The sequence below is a fragment of the Pempheris klunzingeri genome, chromosome 12, assembly GCF_042242105.1.
Source record: "Pempheris klunzingeri isolate RE-2024b chromosome 12, fPemKlu1.hap1, whole genome shotgun sequence".
Taxonomy (NCBI): domain Eukaryota; kingdom Metazoa; phylum Chordata; class Actinopteri; order Acropomatiformes; family Pempheridae; genus Pempheris; species Pempheris klunzingeri.
In genome coordinates, this window is record NC_092023.1 from 25,415,337 (window position 1) to 25,431,309 (window position 15,973).

The window sequence follows — 15,973 nt, forward strand, 5'->3', positions numbered from 1 at the left end:
ATGTATAGTATTCTGTGAAATACTCTCATTTGCTTTCTTCCTGAGAGTGAGATGAGAAGATTGATACCACGCTCACGTCTGTGGGAGGCGATTTGCCCAGTGTAGCTTTTAGTCTCCTGAAACGATGGCTCTCGAACGCTCAGTAGCCAAACCCTCATTTTTTAAACCTGTCCATAAAACCTGTAATTTGTGGTTTTAGAGTCTTGACGAACAATATTTCTTTCATCCATCCAGGGCTTCAGGGATTCACTGCGTCTGGCTGTTGTTCCCCAAATTGACCATGTGACTTAATTTAACTAATTTTGACACGGCTGTTTGCGTGTGGATGTCAATTGGTGAGATTTCGAGGGTCCTGCTGAGTGGATTGTTGGACTTTGGACAGAGCCAGGCTAGCTGCTTCCATGGTTTATGCTAAGCTAGGCTAATGGTCTCTCGGTTTGAGCTCTGTGTTCAACGCACAGACGCAAGAGTGGAACCAGTCTTCTCATTTAATTCTTGTAAAGACAGCGAATAGACGTATTTCCCAAAATGTCTAACTATTACTTTAAGGAACCCCCTTTACCTGAAATAGATACTTCATACATAATCACATGATTGTATAAATGAACGTATTTTCACTTGCAGAAGGAACATTGACTTTATGTTATACTGGGAAAAACAGACATACATTCACACACTCAAAGTTCCTTAGAAATGGTTATGCAAATGGTAGAAAAGCTTTGGCATATTTTGCCTACAAGTTGTGCCTGCACACTTGGAAAGAAGAGCAGAACGAAGCAGTGTGAAGCTTCACACAGCTCTTCCTTTAGTCTGTATGTCGAGTTCGCAGTCCCACATAAAACTGTGGTGAGTTTAATTACCTACACTGTATGCTATTTACATGGTTTTCATTTTATTAGGCCTTAGGGTTTCTAGGTGGACCTTTGCTACATGTTCCCAGGTGTTCAGACTGAGATGAATGGTGCCACCTTAAATGTATCACCTATCACTATGACAGTAATAGACTAGCTCATCTATATTTGAAGTACCAACAGGGCAAAGCTACACATTTAAGTACAGCCCCAAAACAAGCTCTACAGGGAGATGATCTTTATACTACCCAAGCACTTAAAGAGGTGAGGATGTCTGGTGAAGTAAACAGAGCTTTCTAATAGATTCTTAAAAGATGTCATTGTTAGTGATTGGTGTTTATTCCCGATGCAGAGTTTCTGAGTGCTCAGTGAGTCAGAGCACGGTGAAGGAGGGTAGAACTAAATCATTACAGACACAGTGACAAGCAAAATCTTTCATTCTGATTGCTGTACTGATTTCCCATGAATTATAGGACCTTATCACCCTAAAGAAAGCTTGAAAATATGAAAGTGGGGTAACGCTTCAAAGTAGCTTTCTGGCTTATGACGCATCCATGGCTATAATGTGATTAACAAACACTGATTATCATCAACAGGCACCACTTAAAACAGGGTTACAACATGAGACCAGCAGCGCTTTCTTGTCCGACTGGAAACGGCCACCAACACGTACTGTAAATGTGTCTCGGAGAGGTGTTGCAACAGGAGGAAGGTGCTCCGGGAGGAAATGAGAAACAATTGTTCAGAATTAGGGCACGCATAACATGAAAGAGGCTGAGGGGAAGAGTGAACTGCAGACACAGGCGATAATATAAACTGAGTGCCTGTGTGTGCTGAATAATTCAGTCGTCCCCATCAGATTTTGAATAGGAAGGCTGAGAGGGCGTCTCCACCTAAACCACTAACCCCACAAAAACCGTGGACTGCTATTGCTCGGGATGTCATCATGCTCGTGGAGCTTTCTGCTCGTGAACAACACCTCCTAGTAAGTGATTACCTTATTTGTCATGCTATACTGTAACATTGCATAGAAGTTAGAGCTTACTCTAGGGCGGACGGATACAGTAGGCAGGGGGCTCTCTGGAAATCTGCTTCATTCGTGCCTTACCGGAAGGATGCTACAGAAAAAAAGAGGGGGGTGATGGTGGGAGCCATTTTGGGTCCTGCTGTGCGTCAAGTCGCCCTGCTGTGCGTTTCCTCCGCTCCTGGCTACAACAGAGGAGAGAGGTGAGAACGTATCTATTGGCGTGGCACAAACACCGCAGCGGCCAGAGAGAGACCCGCCATCGTCACTGTGAGGTGATGTGGCGCTAGCAGCTGCCAGGGGAGGAGCACACCGAGCCGCACATGCTCAGCTTGGAGGAGGACTCGGGCTCCGGCTCGGGTTCTGGTTCTGGTTCTGGATCGGGCGCGTCGTCGTCGGTGGCGCCGGCTTCGGCCTCTCCGTCACCGTCCCCGCTGGCATCATCGGCCCCGGCCTCTGACTGACCCTCCTCCTGACGCCTTTTCAACCTGAGACAGATGGCGACACAAATGTAGAAACACACATATAATCATATGATGATGTGATAATTCTAATCAATATGATTACATATCTAATTATCTTCAACTTTAACCCCTTTTGGGTGAATTGGCAGCTAAAACACCCTGTTTTTCTTTTCAATTTCCTTTGAATGCAATGAGAAGCCTGAGTCTCTGCTGTGCATAATTCCAGATATTATGTCCTCCATTATAAATAGAAGTACACTGTCATTAATTAGAGCAATCGGATAGGCATTTGCCAAACAGAAGGAATTCAGTAAGCTGCAGTGGCAGGACCCAGTCAATAATGAATGAGGCAATAATTTAGAGCAGCACTGAACTCCCTCTACATTGCAGAGAGGACACATCTATGGATAGTCTTTATTTATGATGTACTATGTATATTTTACTGGCATGGACAATAGATGAATAATATTTAGCCACATCAGGGTGGGCTCTTAAAAAGCCTACTGCCATCTGTGATTTATCCAAGTTACTTCATTACAAAGGCTTGTCTGTCATCTGGGTTTAGGGCTGCAGCTAACTAATTATTTTCATCTGCCATTAATTTTCTCAATTAATCGTTTTTGGTCTATAAAATGGTGAAAAATGTCGATCTGTGTTTCCCAAAGCCCGAGACGACGTCCTTGAATATCTGGTTTAGTCCACAACCCCCAAGATATTCAGTTCACTGTCAGAGGGCTGAAGAAACCAGAAAATATTCACATTTAAGAAGCTGGAATCACAGTCTTTTGACTGTTTTTCTTAAAAGAATACGCAAACCAATTAATCGACTATCAAAATAGTTTGCAAATAGTTAAACAGATGACACCTAATCCATTAATTGTTGCATTTCTATATGGGGTAATATACAGTCCTCTCCTATAAAGTTACCATACCAGTAACCAGTTATCAGGATACACTGCATGCTCCATAATTCTATAGTGGACATTAATGAGCGTTTGCTGTGCCTCTTCACATAGTGCAGCTAATACAAGCTCTTAGCTTTCCTTATCTCCTGACGGTGTTCCCTTGGTGATTTTTAACAGCAGTGCTCAATGCTTCAGGGGACATTCAGGCTCCACATTTATCCGTGCGTTATTCCCAGTCATGGTTCAAATGCAGCAGACAGTGTGGAGATGTTTTCTTAAAACTCCTTAAGAACAGTTTATTAAATTAAACTGGGTTTTTTTTGTTCCCATGCACCCATAAAAACACGAGGGAACATATATTAGTCTGAAGTAGAGCCACATTTCTTTGTTTGAAATGAGAATTAGGTGTGGCTCTTTTGCCTTTTGCCTCTTTTGCCTTTTGCTTTTGGTTCAGCAGGATGAGGACTTTCTGTTTGCGTGTGAGAGCATCCCTGTTGAATGACGAATCAGAAAGCTGTGCTTTTAGCCCGTGTTATAGATGGTCTGCTGCTCCTGTGTTCTCTTACTTCTCACGGTTGAAGATCATGAACTCCTGCTGCACCACTTCAAGGCACTCCTGTAGGTAGTCATTCTCCTGCAGGGTCAAACAAAACATCAGCATCATCATCATCTCCCACGTCGACATCAACCTCGTTATCGTCATTAAGACCTACACATAAAACTTAACGTCAGCTTGAATCAGTCATCTGCATGACCTCGGAGGTGAAAATGTCTTTTCCCTCATTTCCTTTTCATCCTTCGCTGCTCTTTTTAAACAAGTCATGAATTGTTTGTGAGTCCTCCTCAAATTGGATGTTTGGCCCGAGACAAAAATAGAAGCTCATATTTCCGAAAGCACTTGAGGCCATGACAACAGCAGTGAAGGCTTCATAATTTAATAATCTTGGTAATAACGCAGTATGAGCACACACAAGCAAGCATGCACACGTACTGTATCTGCCACACACACACACACACACACACACACACACACACACACACACACACACACACACAGACAGACACCAAGTCTCATAACCCTGCTATTGTTAGAGGTACACACTCCTTGCACATGCTGATCAGCGCTGATAACACGTGACACACGCAAACAGGAGTGACGTTAATAACACTGATGTCATGGTGACTGTCTGATGGGAACAGACTGTTTCTCATAAATACAGAGAGCGGGCCTCCTGTCTGTGGTAAATAAGGCCTCAATCAAACGTAACCACACAGAAGACACAAAGACACTCCAGTTCTGTATGTACAATATGATTGTGTCAGGAATGGCTGCTAAATAATTGTCCATTTTAAAGTGGAAACTTGTCTTTTATGTCAAAATTCTTTTGTTTTAGAACTTTTACTGGTGTTAATACAGTGATATATAATATAGTCATATAGTGTAATATTATTTGCATATTGTTCAAAATGGCCTTTATTTAAGAATACTGTTGGTGGTAAATTACTTTTTATTATTGACTAATCCTTTAAACCAGTGGTTCTCAACATTGTTGGTATCAAGAACCCCCAAACTGATGCACATCATAAGATCTAGTCTCAGGGATCCCAGTTATTCCATAACCGTACTGCAGACTGGCAGAGTAACAGTGCAGTGTGTGAAACCTACGAACAGAATAGTCCCTGTTATACATTCTGTCATTGTTCATTCCATTAGTCAATGAATAAGAGTGAAATTAAAATATTCCTTATGTTTCTATGGGTCGTCTGGAATTTGTTTAGGACCCTTAGGGGTCCCTGGACTCCAGGTTGAGAACCGCTACCATCCATCCATTGTCTATTGTCAGTCAATCACAGGGCTGACACATAGAGGCGGACAACTATTCACACTCACACCTATGGGTAATTCAGAGTCGCCAATTTAGAGTTAACCTGCATGTCCTATGGACCGTGGAAGGAAGGGAGTGCAGGGAGGACATGCAAAGTCCACACAGAAAGTGTTGCCAGAACCACTACCTTAAATGTAAAATGTCACAAGCTTAACATTTTTGGAGCTACATACTTTTGGAACTAATTTCCTGTCTTGCTGACAGTTAGATGAGAAGATTGATACTGCTCTGATATGTTGACGCTAAATACGTGGCTGGAGCCAGCAGCCGGTTAGCATAGCTTAGCATAAGGACTGAAAACGGGGGCAAACAGCTAGCCTGGCTCTGTCCAAAGGTGGCAAAGGTCACTAATTCCTACGTGGAATATACCTGAAAATATATGTCCCAAATATAAACATGCCAACACCAATTACTCACTGTCCCTTTGCCTGGCAGCCAGCAGAGACTCCAGGAACATTCTGCTCACAGGCAAGACAAAGTCTTGTACATGAACCCTTGTAAAAGAATGAATCACTATTTTTAAACTTTGGATTCGATATGGATTTATGCCAAGCTAAACTAACAGGCTGCTGGCTCCGGTGACATATTAAACAGACCGATGTGAGAGTATTGATCTTCACATCTAGGCAAGAACTCGATCGACTGTATTTCCCAAAATGTCACACAATTCCTCACATTTCAAAATCTGTTTGTTTTTGGTATAATCATTTTGATTGGTATCACATCCTGGTGTAATACTGTTATTACTCCTCGCTCAGGGGGAGAGGCTATTTTAAAACAGGTGTAAAATATAAATTAAACAGTATGACACTGAGAGATTATTGCCTGTTTGGGAATATACGTGAGTGTAGTTAGTAGCCTGCAGCTGTCATGCTTGTAGAGCAAGTGTCCCTTTATGTTCACGAGCACTCTGTTATTCATTCTGTCTGCTGAGCTAAGATAATTCACCAGAGCTAAGGGAAAAAAAAAAAAAAAATGCTGGGATTTGGCTCGCCTCCAATCTAAAAATATGCAGTCTTGACGGGAACTGACAGACCGGAGACTAAGGTAAACCTGAGCAGCATTGTTATCCACGACTGGCCCTGCGCATCTTCCAGTATCTACTGTATGAGTAATACGACAGGTTAGAATTTGTGTGTGTGTGCTGCTGTCCTCTTCATAGTCATTTACTTTTAGTACTTACATGCTGAAAATGACACTAATCTGATCGGCGCAAGGCCACAAAGGTAAAATTAACAGGGAAACAGCAAATCATAGCATTGTATAATGGAAAATAAACTCTTTTATATGTGAAAAAACTAAAAATAGCATTTCCTATGATCAAAGGGAATAAGGGCCTTTTAACAGATGCTGTGACATCTTGTATTCCACCTTCATTCACCTAAATCCTCCTCCTCAACAGAGCATAATGCTTTTAACGCCAAAGTTATGCAGCATCTCAATATTTTATCTCTTGTATCTAAAGCGGAAAATATGAAAGATGGGAGAGATTATAGCTAATCTGAGAAATGTGATCCTCACCTTTTAAATCCTCTCTTAAGAGGCACACATACACCTACACACTAGAGCACTAAGAATCACTTTCATCATCAATTAGCCTGATAATTATTATTTATTAATGAACTATTTGTCTTGTTATGTGCAGTCTGTGGTCAAAAATCCAAAGATATTCAATTTATAATGATATGAAACTGAGAAAAACAGCAAATGCTCACATTTAAGGAGCTGGAACCAGAAATGTTTTGGTATATCTGCTTAAAAAGTAAATCAAACGATCATTATTTTCATAATAGTTGCGCATTAATCGATTAATTGACAAATCGTTTCCGCTCTAGTACACACAGAGTTCATCGCTCTTGTAATGTTGGTTTTAAGAATGTACTATTTGTGTTTCTAAAAGACACACTACTGTCTTTGTTTTTCATTGACTGTCTGATTTAATAACACATTTTAAAAAAAAAATGTCTCTGTTCTTCGTCTCTAATATCTAAGTGAAAACATAAAATACTCTCCGTCTCCGTCTTGGTTAAGACTGCTGGATTCATCAGGATTAAAGGTGGAAATAAGATACAGCTTTGTCTTTCTTTTCTAAATAAATACAAATATGAATTTCTATAAAAGTGCTGTCAATGAACCAAACAGGTAGGCACTGCTTATCATATCCACACATCTCCAGTACAACCAGCATCTCCCTATGTGGCTCATCAGCGTCACTCACAGACTGTGAATCCTTGCTGTTGTCTCGAGACCGGTTCTTGGCCAGCCTCTTCTTCTTCTTGTGAAGGGGGCGCGACTCCAGGATCATCTCCTCCAGCTCAAAGGTGGGGTCGCAGTGCAGCCGACCTTTCTGCAGGAGGGAGACGCACACAAGATAATTAGTAACACAAACGCTCGGGATCATAAATCAGCTGCGGTACAGCCAGAGAGCCCACAAGTGCATCGTGAATGCACTCACATGCACAGAGTGTTGCACTAAGTCCATGTGCACACACACTGGAATAAAGTACTGCGAAGAAGCTGCATTCAGGTTCCTTTACATTATTTAGTTGCCACACCTGCTCATTACAATCGACAAACATGAAGGAGTGGTTGTTGTGTTGTTGTGCGAACGTAAGTATTTCCTGTAAGTGTGTGTTGATATGGTGACACTAACATTAGGAACGAATCCGGCCTCCATCTTCTTCTCGTACACGGCGTCCCAGTTGACGTCAGCGAGGTAGGGAGATGTCTGCATGTCAGACAGGCTGGAGAAACGATGCTCTGGGTTCACTGTCAGAAGCTGGAAGGAAGGCACACACACACACACACACACACACACACACACACACACACATAGAGCAACGTCACCTACATCATGTCACCTTCACAACTTCTCTCCTTACTCACAGCCAGGCTCCTCTCTCCGGGAGGTGGAAAAAACCCCGGCAATCGTGGGTAAAAAAGAGAAATCAATTTGACCGTATCTTTCCTTTTTGTTGTGCACTTTGAAAAGAGCAGTTCAGAAAAAAGACACGTAGCCAGCATGTGTGGCTGGGCTAGGTGAAGCGAACATAACAAGGAGCCAAAAATATTCTGTTAAATTTGTAATCCTTCCTGGCTTCCCTAAAACTATCATGCCAGAAAAACATTCATATTTGATATGAAAGATTTTCAACTATAAGCACTGTATAAATTCAGACTTTGTTACATTAGCGCTGCCATGAGGTTGAATTTCACTGGGAATTGGAGTTATTTTTTCATATTTTCATGTTAAGTTTTATAGGCCTTTTTCACAGCACAGCATTTTGACTTGTCGTAGTAGGAAAAGCACAGGTGTTACTGTTAACATTAGCGATGGCTCTGTCGCAGTAACGATACACCAGCATGCACTACGTACCCAGAAACTAAAGGAGCTAAATGAGCTCCAGCCCTCATTTGTTTGATTATTTCCACCTGTGCTTTTACTACTGTGACAAGTCAAAATGTCCTCTGTGAAAAAGGCCCGTCGTTTATAAGCATGCACAAGAATATAAGTGCTTAATATCAAATAAATCAAAATACATGAATAAATAATCACATTGATTAATTGTATGAATTACAAAAACAAACTTAAACTGAAACCAAATTTAGCCAGTTAGCTGCTCTTAGCCAGAGCTAACTGTAACTCAACCAGCTACAGACTAAACATAGTGCGTAACATTAACCAAACTATGTAGCTATGCTACTTAACTAGCTTGCTAACTATCTAGACTTGGATAATTACTCAGCACCGGGGTGAAGAGCCAGTGTTGGCTAGCGTTAGCTCCAGTCTGCTAGACTCTAAATGCTAGAAAACAACGGAAGCTTTTATGCTGTTTTGCTCTTCACAGAGTTCCACGTCTTTCTCTGAAGAACATCTTGAATAAAATAGAATAATTAAAAGCTAACCAGTTAGCTGCTGCTACTAACACTGGCTATGTTAGCTGGCTAAGTAGGTAGCATGTGCTCATGTATCTTATAATTAGACAAATTATTATTATTATTAGCATTATTAGCATTCTTATTACTAATCAACAGTTGGCCAAAGCTGTCATTTTACATAATTTAACTTTATTCTTACTTTAATGGCTTCATGTCTTATCATTGTTGCTAGTGTTGATTATTTTCATTTTCATTCCTACTTCTTAATGGCTTAAAGTCACTCATACTATTAATGCATCTGTTTTAATTGTGTCCACTTGTGTCTCAAATTAAATTTTTTCAGTATCGACAAACTGTTGTGAGCGTTGTGAGCGCTGTGTGTTCCCCAGTAGCTCACGCATTGTGCAGCACATTGTGTTTCCACCTGGAACGAAATGTGCTTTATAATGAGGTTTAGTCACTGTGTCTGTTCTCTGGGTGTATTCACAGCAGCAGCTACATGGCCCATTCATAATCACTTTAGCACTGATGTCGAAGCTAATAGAAACTAACTCGCTAAATCAGGTATCTGTAAGCAGTTGTTTAAGAGGCAGCGAAAATGTAAACAACAAATTAAAAATCAACTCCAGCAAAACCCTGTTAATATGAAATCATCTGAGCTTTAATTATTTCTTTAATCATTGATTAATTTATTTAGCTTACACATTTATTTATTCCAGAATTAGTTTGTTAGTTTAATACCTGTTTAATTATGTTGCCACCAAACTTCAACAGGAATACTAAACAAATTCAAGCTCTTACTGATGTAGTAACCAACAGGGGACGCTGTTAATCAAATCAGCCACTCATCATCAGGTTATTGTTGCGCTTATCTATAAGATGAAAGCCACACATGAGTGGAGTCACTTATTCCAGAGAGGAAATAAAACCTAGTGCTGATATAGTTGTGTTTTTAATGCTATACCATCTGTTTCATTTTTCTCCTCAGGGTAAACATTGGAAAAGATAATGGGATGTGGCTTTTGTTGTCATGTTAAAGCTCTGCCTGTGCTTTATTTTCTTCCTTTGGTCACAGGTTGATTCAGTTTTCTCCTGCAGGGCTGGTTAGGTCCGTCTCGGTGGAGTCCAGACCTGGTAATCGATCAGCAGCAGAGCGGAAGAGACCAACGCTGCATCCAGAACACTCAGTCACTCAGACACACAACACATGCATGCACTCATGCTCACACTTACATCCTGCCAAAAAATATCCCGTTTAACAAGCCACGCTTTTTCAAACTCACTCTAAAATCTTGTCTTAAAATGACTACAGAAATACTGCCAGAGGGGATGAGATCATTTGTTGCCAGCATAGTTTTACTTGTTCACATGACATGTTGACACTAAGTAGAATAAGGTAGACTATTACTGCAGAGAAAATGAGCCTTATTCAAGGCAGTCATTTAGCAGATTTGTTTCCATTTGATTCCAAACAACAGACAGATTATCACTTGAGCCTCGATGTGAAGCTAAATTCCTTGTTATGTTGAATATTATTATTAACAGCAATACACTGGTGGACAGACCCACACACACACACACACACACACACACACACACACACACACACACACACACACACACCGTCTCTTCTCTCACCCACTTTCTCTGTTTCTGTGCTTCCATCCCTCTGATTCCCATCTGTCGTTTTTCTTCTGCTTTGCCCTGAGGGTCTCGCTTGATCCTCCCTCCCCTCAGCTCCAGCCCCCCTACAGTACCCGCATCCTCTCTTCCTGTGGCTTCAGTGCTTTTTACCACAACATTTACCCCTGCATCACCTCTATATCCCCGCTCTCCTTACCACCTGTTCCTCTTTCCAAGAAACACCATCTGTGTCCAGGCAGAGGGGTCAGGGTTCATTTTACTTAAACAAAACTGGAATAAGGATAAACTGCAATTTGCATCCATATTCCTTCATTTCTTCATTATATAGTGGTAGTATGTTCAGGATTTACCAAGCCGTACTTTCGATTCTGATCATTTTTATTATTGATTGATCTGCAGATACATTTCTTGATTAATCCTTCGACGTCCTCAAATTGCTTGTTTTGTTTGACCAAAATCCAAAATACTGTTACAGAAGACTAAGCAAAGCAACAAAACCTCATAAATGATGTTGGACAATTTGGATTTTTGCTTACAAAGGTTATCAGTTTTCAAAAGTCATGTCAGTCATAAGTCAAAATTGTGCTTATTTTTCTGTGATCAATCAATTAATTGTTTAATTGTATTCTCTAGATTATTTTTCATGATATCTGGAGTAAAATAAGTCCAGTCTGGCCACCTGGCGACACACACAGTGCTCTTGCCCTTGTCAGTCACTGTAAAAAGACATCAAAATCACAAATCTCTTCCATTGTCCTAATTTTATGAAGATTTCCAGGTTTTAAATTCGGAAGCAAATCCCACAATTTATATGAAAGAGCTGAAAGTAAATTATGTCCCACTGTGTCCAGCTCACCTTCCTCATGAGGGAAACCAGGTCCTTGGGCCAGGCTGGGCTGTACTGGACACTGACTGTGCTGAAGAGCTGAAGCAGGGACTCCACTGAGTTACTGGCATGGATGTCATAGGGCCTCTGGTATGAAAACAGAGTGGATGAGTGGAGCGGAGGTTCATTTTTGCAATCTAATAACATAAAGAACCCAAATTCCCATCATGCCTTACCCATCCACGGAGCACCTCAAAGGCCGTCACCCCTAGTGACCACCAGTCTACTTCAAAAGCGTAGCCCGTCCCACCACTAACAAAAGACTGGAAGATCTCTGGGGCTGAAAGCACAAACAAAAATCATGCACATGTGGTGAAAAAGAAAGTGGTCAATGGCAAAATATCAGCAGAAAATGTCTTTTTTTCCCTCATCTGTGCAATACCATCACAACACAACATAGGACATTCCTGCATCGTTGTGTAAACATGAGATCTGTAATTTGTATAATGTAGGTGGCTATTAAGGTATCGTATTTGACCACAGTGCATCTACCACAAGCTTTTCTCATGCTTACAAGTAACAAGTCACATCTTACTGAGGTTGTTATCTACCAAAAGATGTCAGGAACATCTGAGGGACACATCTAGGGACCATTGTTTCTTGTCAGACTATTCATTTTAAAAGTGCACTAAGCAAGCAGACTCCCATGATGACATGATTGAGAAGATGGTTGTAATGAAGCTGCAAAGCTAATTTTACCCATGTAGGGCTTGGTTCCAGCTAAGGCCGTGGCTCTCTCTCCGTCCTTTATTATCGTCGCTATGTTGAAATCCGTCAGGTGAGCATGACCTGAGAGGAAGCAAATTCATCAAAAAAGATTATCTAAACTGAAATATTTTAAAATAAAGGTCTCCAATCACATAAAAGGGAAACATTTCAATGTGTGAAAAGAAGAGAATTTGAGAACAGAATCTGACATTTAAAAACTGGATCAATGTGTCCTTGTGGTTTTATGTGTCAGGCACACATCCCTGACTCCTCTGACCCTCCTACCGTTGAGACTCATTAGTAGCTTACAGGGTCATTTTTGTGTCCTACTTGTCATGATGGACTCAATCTCACTGCTGCTTGTATAATATGAATTTACATAATTCACATAATTTCCTCTTTTCCTTGATCACGAATACATTTAAAAACATGACTATGTGCTTACAGGTAAATATCAAAGCTTAAACCTGAGCAACATTTTGTAGGCACAAATATATTTAACCTTTAATAAATTGGGTAGTCTGAAATAAGGACTGAAATAAGACACACAGCATGTCACACACAAGCACATGCAAACAGCATCAGAAACAATCACGCACATCTTTACAAAGGTCCAAAATTAAAAGTTTAAATTTATCCAGTGGGATGAGACATGATGAAAGATAGAAGAAACTGATAGAAGAAAGATGTAAAACAGAAATATGTGTTCTCCAGAATAAAACAGCATTAAGTACAAGTTTAAGGTTCTGCAAACTGTAATATAGACATGACCTAAGCTGGAGAATAACCATGTGCATACAAGATTGTATCGTCTGCATAAAAATGGATATTATAAGTCTATATACTGCAAATAATAATAACTTTGTGGTTAATAAATGGGAGGTTGTTGTGAGACCATCAGTTCTGCACAGATCACTTGTGTTGTATCACACAAATACGCAATGAAAGAGAGATATTTGAAAGTTTATTTTACCATCCTATCCAAGTAAGCTAAGATAAATTCTGAGCATTATTTCATCCATATTGAACAACCAAAGGTAAAAGGTAGCACACACACAGATCTGTTACAGGACTTCACATGTGATTGGTTTGGTTAAGTTCTGCATATAAATGACAGGACTTTTCCTTCATTCTCTGACACTAGACTGGACTGAAATGTTAGCATGAGTTTAGTCAACTTTGTCCAGTAGGTTTGTGTATGTACTGCCTTTTACCATTGGGTATTCTATGTTGATGCTAGGTGATTTTGGTTCAGCACCACAAACATAAATTCTGGGAAGGTGCATCCTTTCATAGATCTGACTAAGCTATTATTCCACACACACACACACACACACACACACACACACTCAGCGAAACACAAGGCAAACAGTTCACACCCTTACCTTGCTCATCCAACAGGATATTATCTGGCTTGACATCTCTACAGGAGACAATAACAGAGACATAGATCAAAATAGATTTAGCATGTAAATAACCTTAATACAGAAAAGCAACCTTATTGTACTCATAAACATTGCAAACATACACTAGTGTAATGCAAATATTAGTAGCTTCATCCGCATCAAAATACATCTGGAGGCGATAATTCTCCAGCCAGGTGCCATTATATGAGTGAAAGGGGGCCATTCAAACTTCGAACAATGGAGAGCTTTGTAGAAAACATGAGGCAATAAAAAAATCCATAATTTATGTTCCTTTCATGTATTAAATTGAGGGATGTCAGAGTTTCCTCATCATTTCACACAGATTTGATGTTATCGTTTGCCCCCGTTTTTCATCTCTTCAGCAGATGTGCAAGTCACATGCTTCATCATGATTTAGCCCCTAAGTCTGTTTCCAGTGCGCTGTGTGACATTTTGTTTTCAATCAATCAATACATCGATATATATCAACTTTTTCAGCACAGCACAGCATAAAAACCTCTTATGGTATTTAGACTTTTTGTATTTTCAAATTTCCATCATTTCCATTCTGTTTTTTTCTGTCAAAGTTTTTTTTTTTTTTTTTAAATTTCATTTATTTCTTATTAAAAATAGGTACAAAAAAAAAAATAGGTAAATGGAAACATACTTGTTGACCTGTTGCTAGTGTTTAAGATTCCGGGTGCTTGCTACATTCCTCTAATTCTAAAATCACAAACACATACTGTAACAGTGCCTCAGTTGGTAGTCAGGTGGGAAAGCCTGGGATTAGATGCGAGTCTGTAGGAGGTGTTTGTAGGCTGCTGCATGTGTGAATAACATGTTGGTGCAACATGTTAAGTGTGTGTGTGTTGTGTTCAGGGAGAGGACGAGAGGGAGAAAATTCTCATTCCCTGCATCTCAAACGTCGCCAGAAAACATGAGAACACACACATCACCAGTCTCCCCTGGAGGCTGTCGCAGTTTTGTCTGCACATGCTTATTACACCACTGGGCACCCATGCCACGGACACATTCAGGCGCACACTCACACCCGTGAACTCACACATCTTGACATTTCCTCCAAACCCTCCACAGGCAATTAACAGAGCGCACACAGCTTATTTAATTATGCCGCACGTCACGCTGGTGTGCTGTACACGCGTGGTCTGCAGAGAGCGTCTGCACTTCCCATAGGACACATTTGTTCACTGCGGCTATGCAAGGCTAAGCTGATGCTAATATCATCTGCCAAAACTCTTGGAGGGGAGTGGTGGGGGGGCGGACTGATCCAGCAGTACAAGGCTGGAGGGAAACACATACGTGTTCACGGGAGGAATCCTGAGACGAGTGCCAGCCACAGCACCGTGCCATTTTGTTTGATGTACAAAATTCACTTAACGTTGAATTTATTTTGCAGCGAGCACAGAGACACCAATCCAACATGAAACGGCATGTAAATAACTTCTTATTTTGTAAGAGGAAGAAACCGAGTGTGTGAGGTGATGGAACAAGAAGCCGTTTTAGCATGTTGTGTGTGTGATGAAGAGAAATGAAGCGACCTGGTGGTCTGAGAAGAGAAGAGAAGAGAAGAGAAAGGACAAAGGACTCTTTTACTTTCCTTCCTCTCATAGGACCAAATTTACCTCCCTGGGCATGGTGGCAGCTGACTGTTGCTAGGAGACCAGAAACCCTTCTTCCCTCAGTTGGTGCAACAAAATAATTGTATAGTATTCTCCTGTCAAAAACTTACAGGGTGGAACAAAATTGTAGAGCTGGGGACGGCCATGGATACCGAGGGATTGGATTACGGCTCCGAGAGCAGAGACAATGGTGTCAAAAGCAGAACAGCTGATGTCAAGGAGAGAATAAAAAAAATAAAAAAAACATCGGAAAAAAAGCCACACATAAGCAGCATCTGTCACCGATTTCTAATTGCAATTCTGAAAGGTTCATCTTGGACGTCTTTGCCAGGTAGACAAGGAAGAAAAACAAACACTGTCTCCCTGTCATGTAGTGAAACGTGTGAGAGTGACTGAAATCACACGCTTGTAACGTTACATAATATATAGATCAGGTGCACACAAACAGCTTGCTGCAAATATAAATATATGCGGGTAGAATGAAATTCACACGTACAAAATCTATTTATATACACATCATATGAGGCCTAATGTGTATATTATTTATGTGCTAATGCCAAATTATAGGAATAACTTTGCTACATTTAGGGACACACACTTCTTTTCTCTCTTGAGATGAGAAGACAGATACAACTATCACACTATTGGACCATGACGGACTGTGAATACAGTGTTTTTCC

The 15,973-nt window shown here is 40.6% G+C and overlaps 1 protein-coding gene across 1 annotated transcript in view; it reads right to left on the reverse strand.

Moving 5' to 3' along the window:
* Positions 1–1,378: 1,378 nt before the first annotated feature.
* LOC139210947 (serine/threonine-protein kinase 32C-like) overlaps positions 1,379–15,973 on the reverse strand; it is a 76,717-nt gene continuing 62,122 nt past the window's right edge. The window contains exons 5-12 of the mRNA XM_070841163.1: positions 13,633–13,670; positions 12,239–12,328; positions 11,716–11,819; positions 11,510–11,626; positions 7,784–7,909; positions 7,349–7,477; positions 3,811–3,878; positions 1,379–2,363 (exon numbers count right to left, since the gene is read on the reverse strand). Of these exons, the coding sequence (XP_070697264.1) occupies positions 2,162–2,363; positions 3,811–3,878; positions 7,349–7,477; positions 7,784–7,909; positions 11,510–11,626; positions 11,716–11,819; positions 12,239–12,328; positions 13,633–13,670 (874 nt within the window). The 3' untranslated portion in view covers positions 1,379–2,161. The remainder of the gene's footprint in view (positions 2,364–3,810; positions 3,879–7,348; positions 7,478–7,783; positions 7,910–11,509; positions 11,627–11,715; positions 11,820–12,238; positions 12,329–13,632; positions 13,671–15,973) is intronic.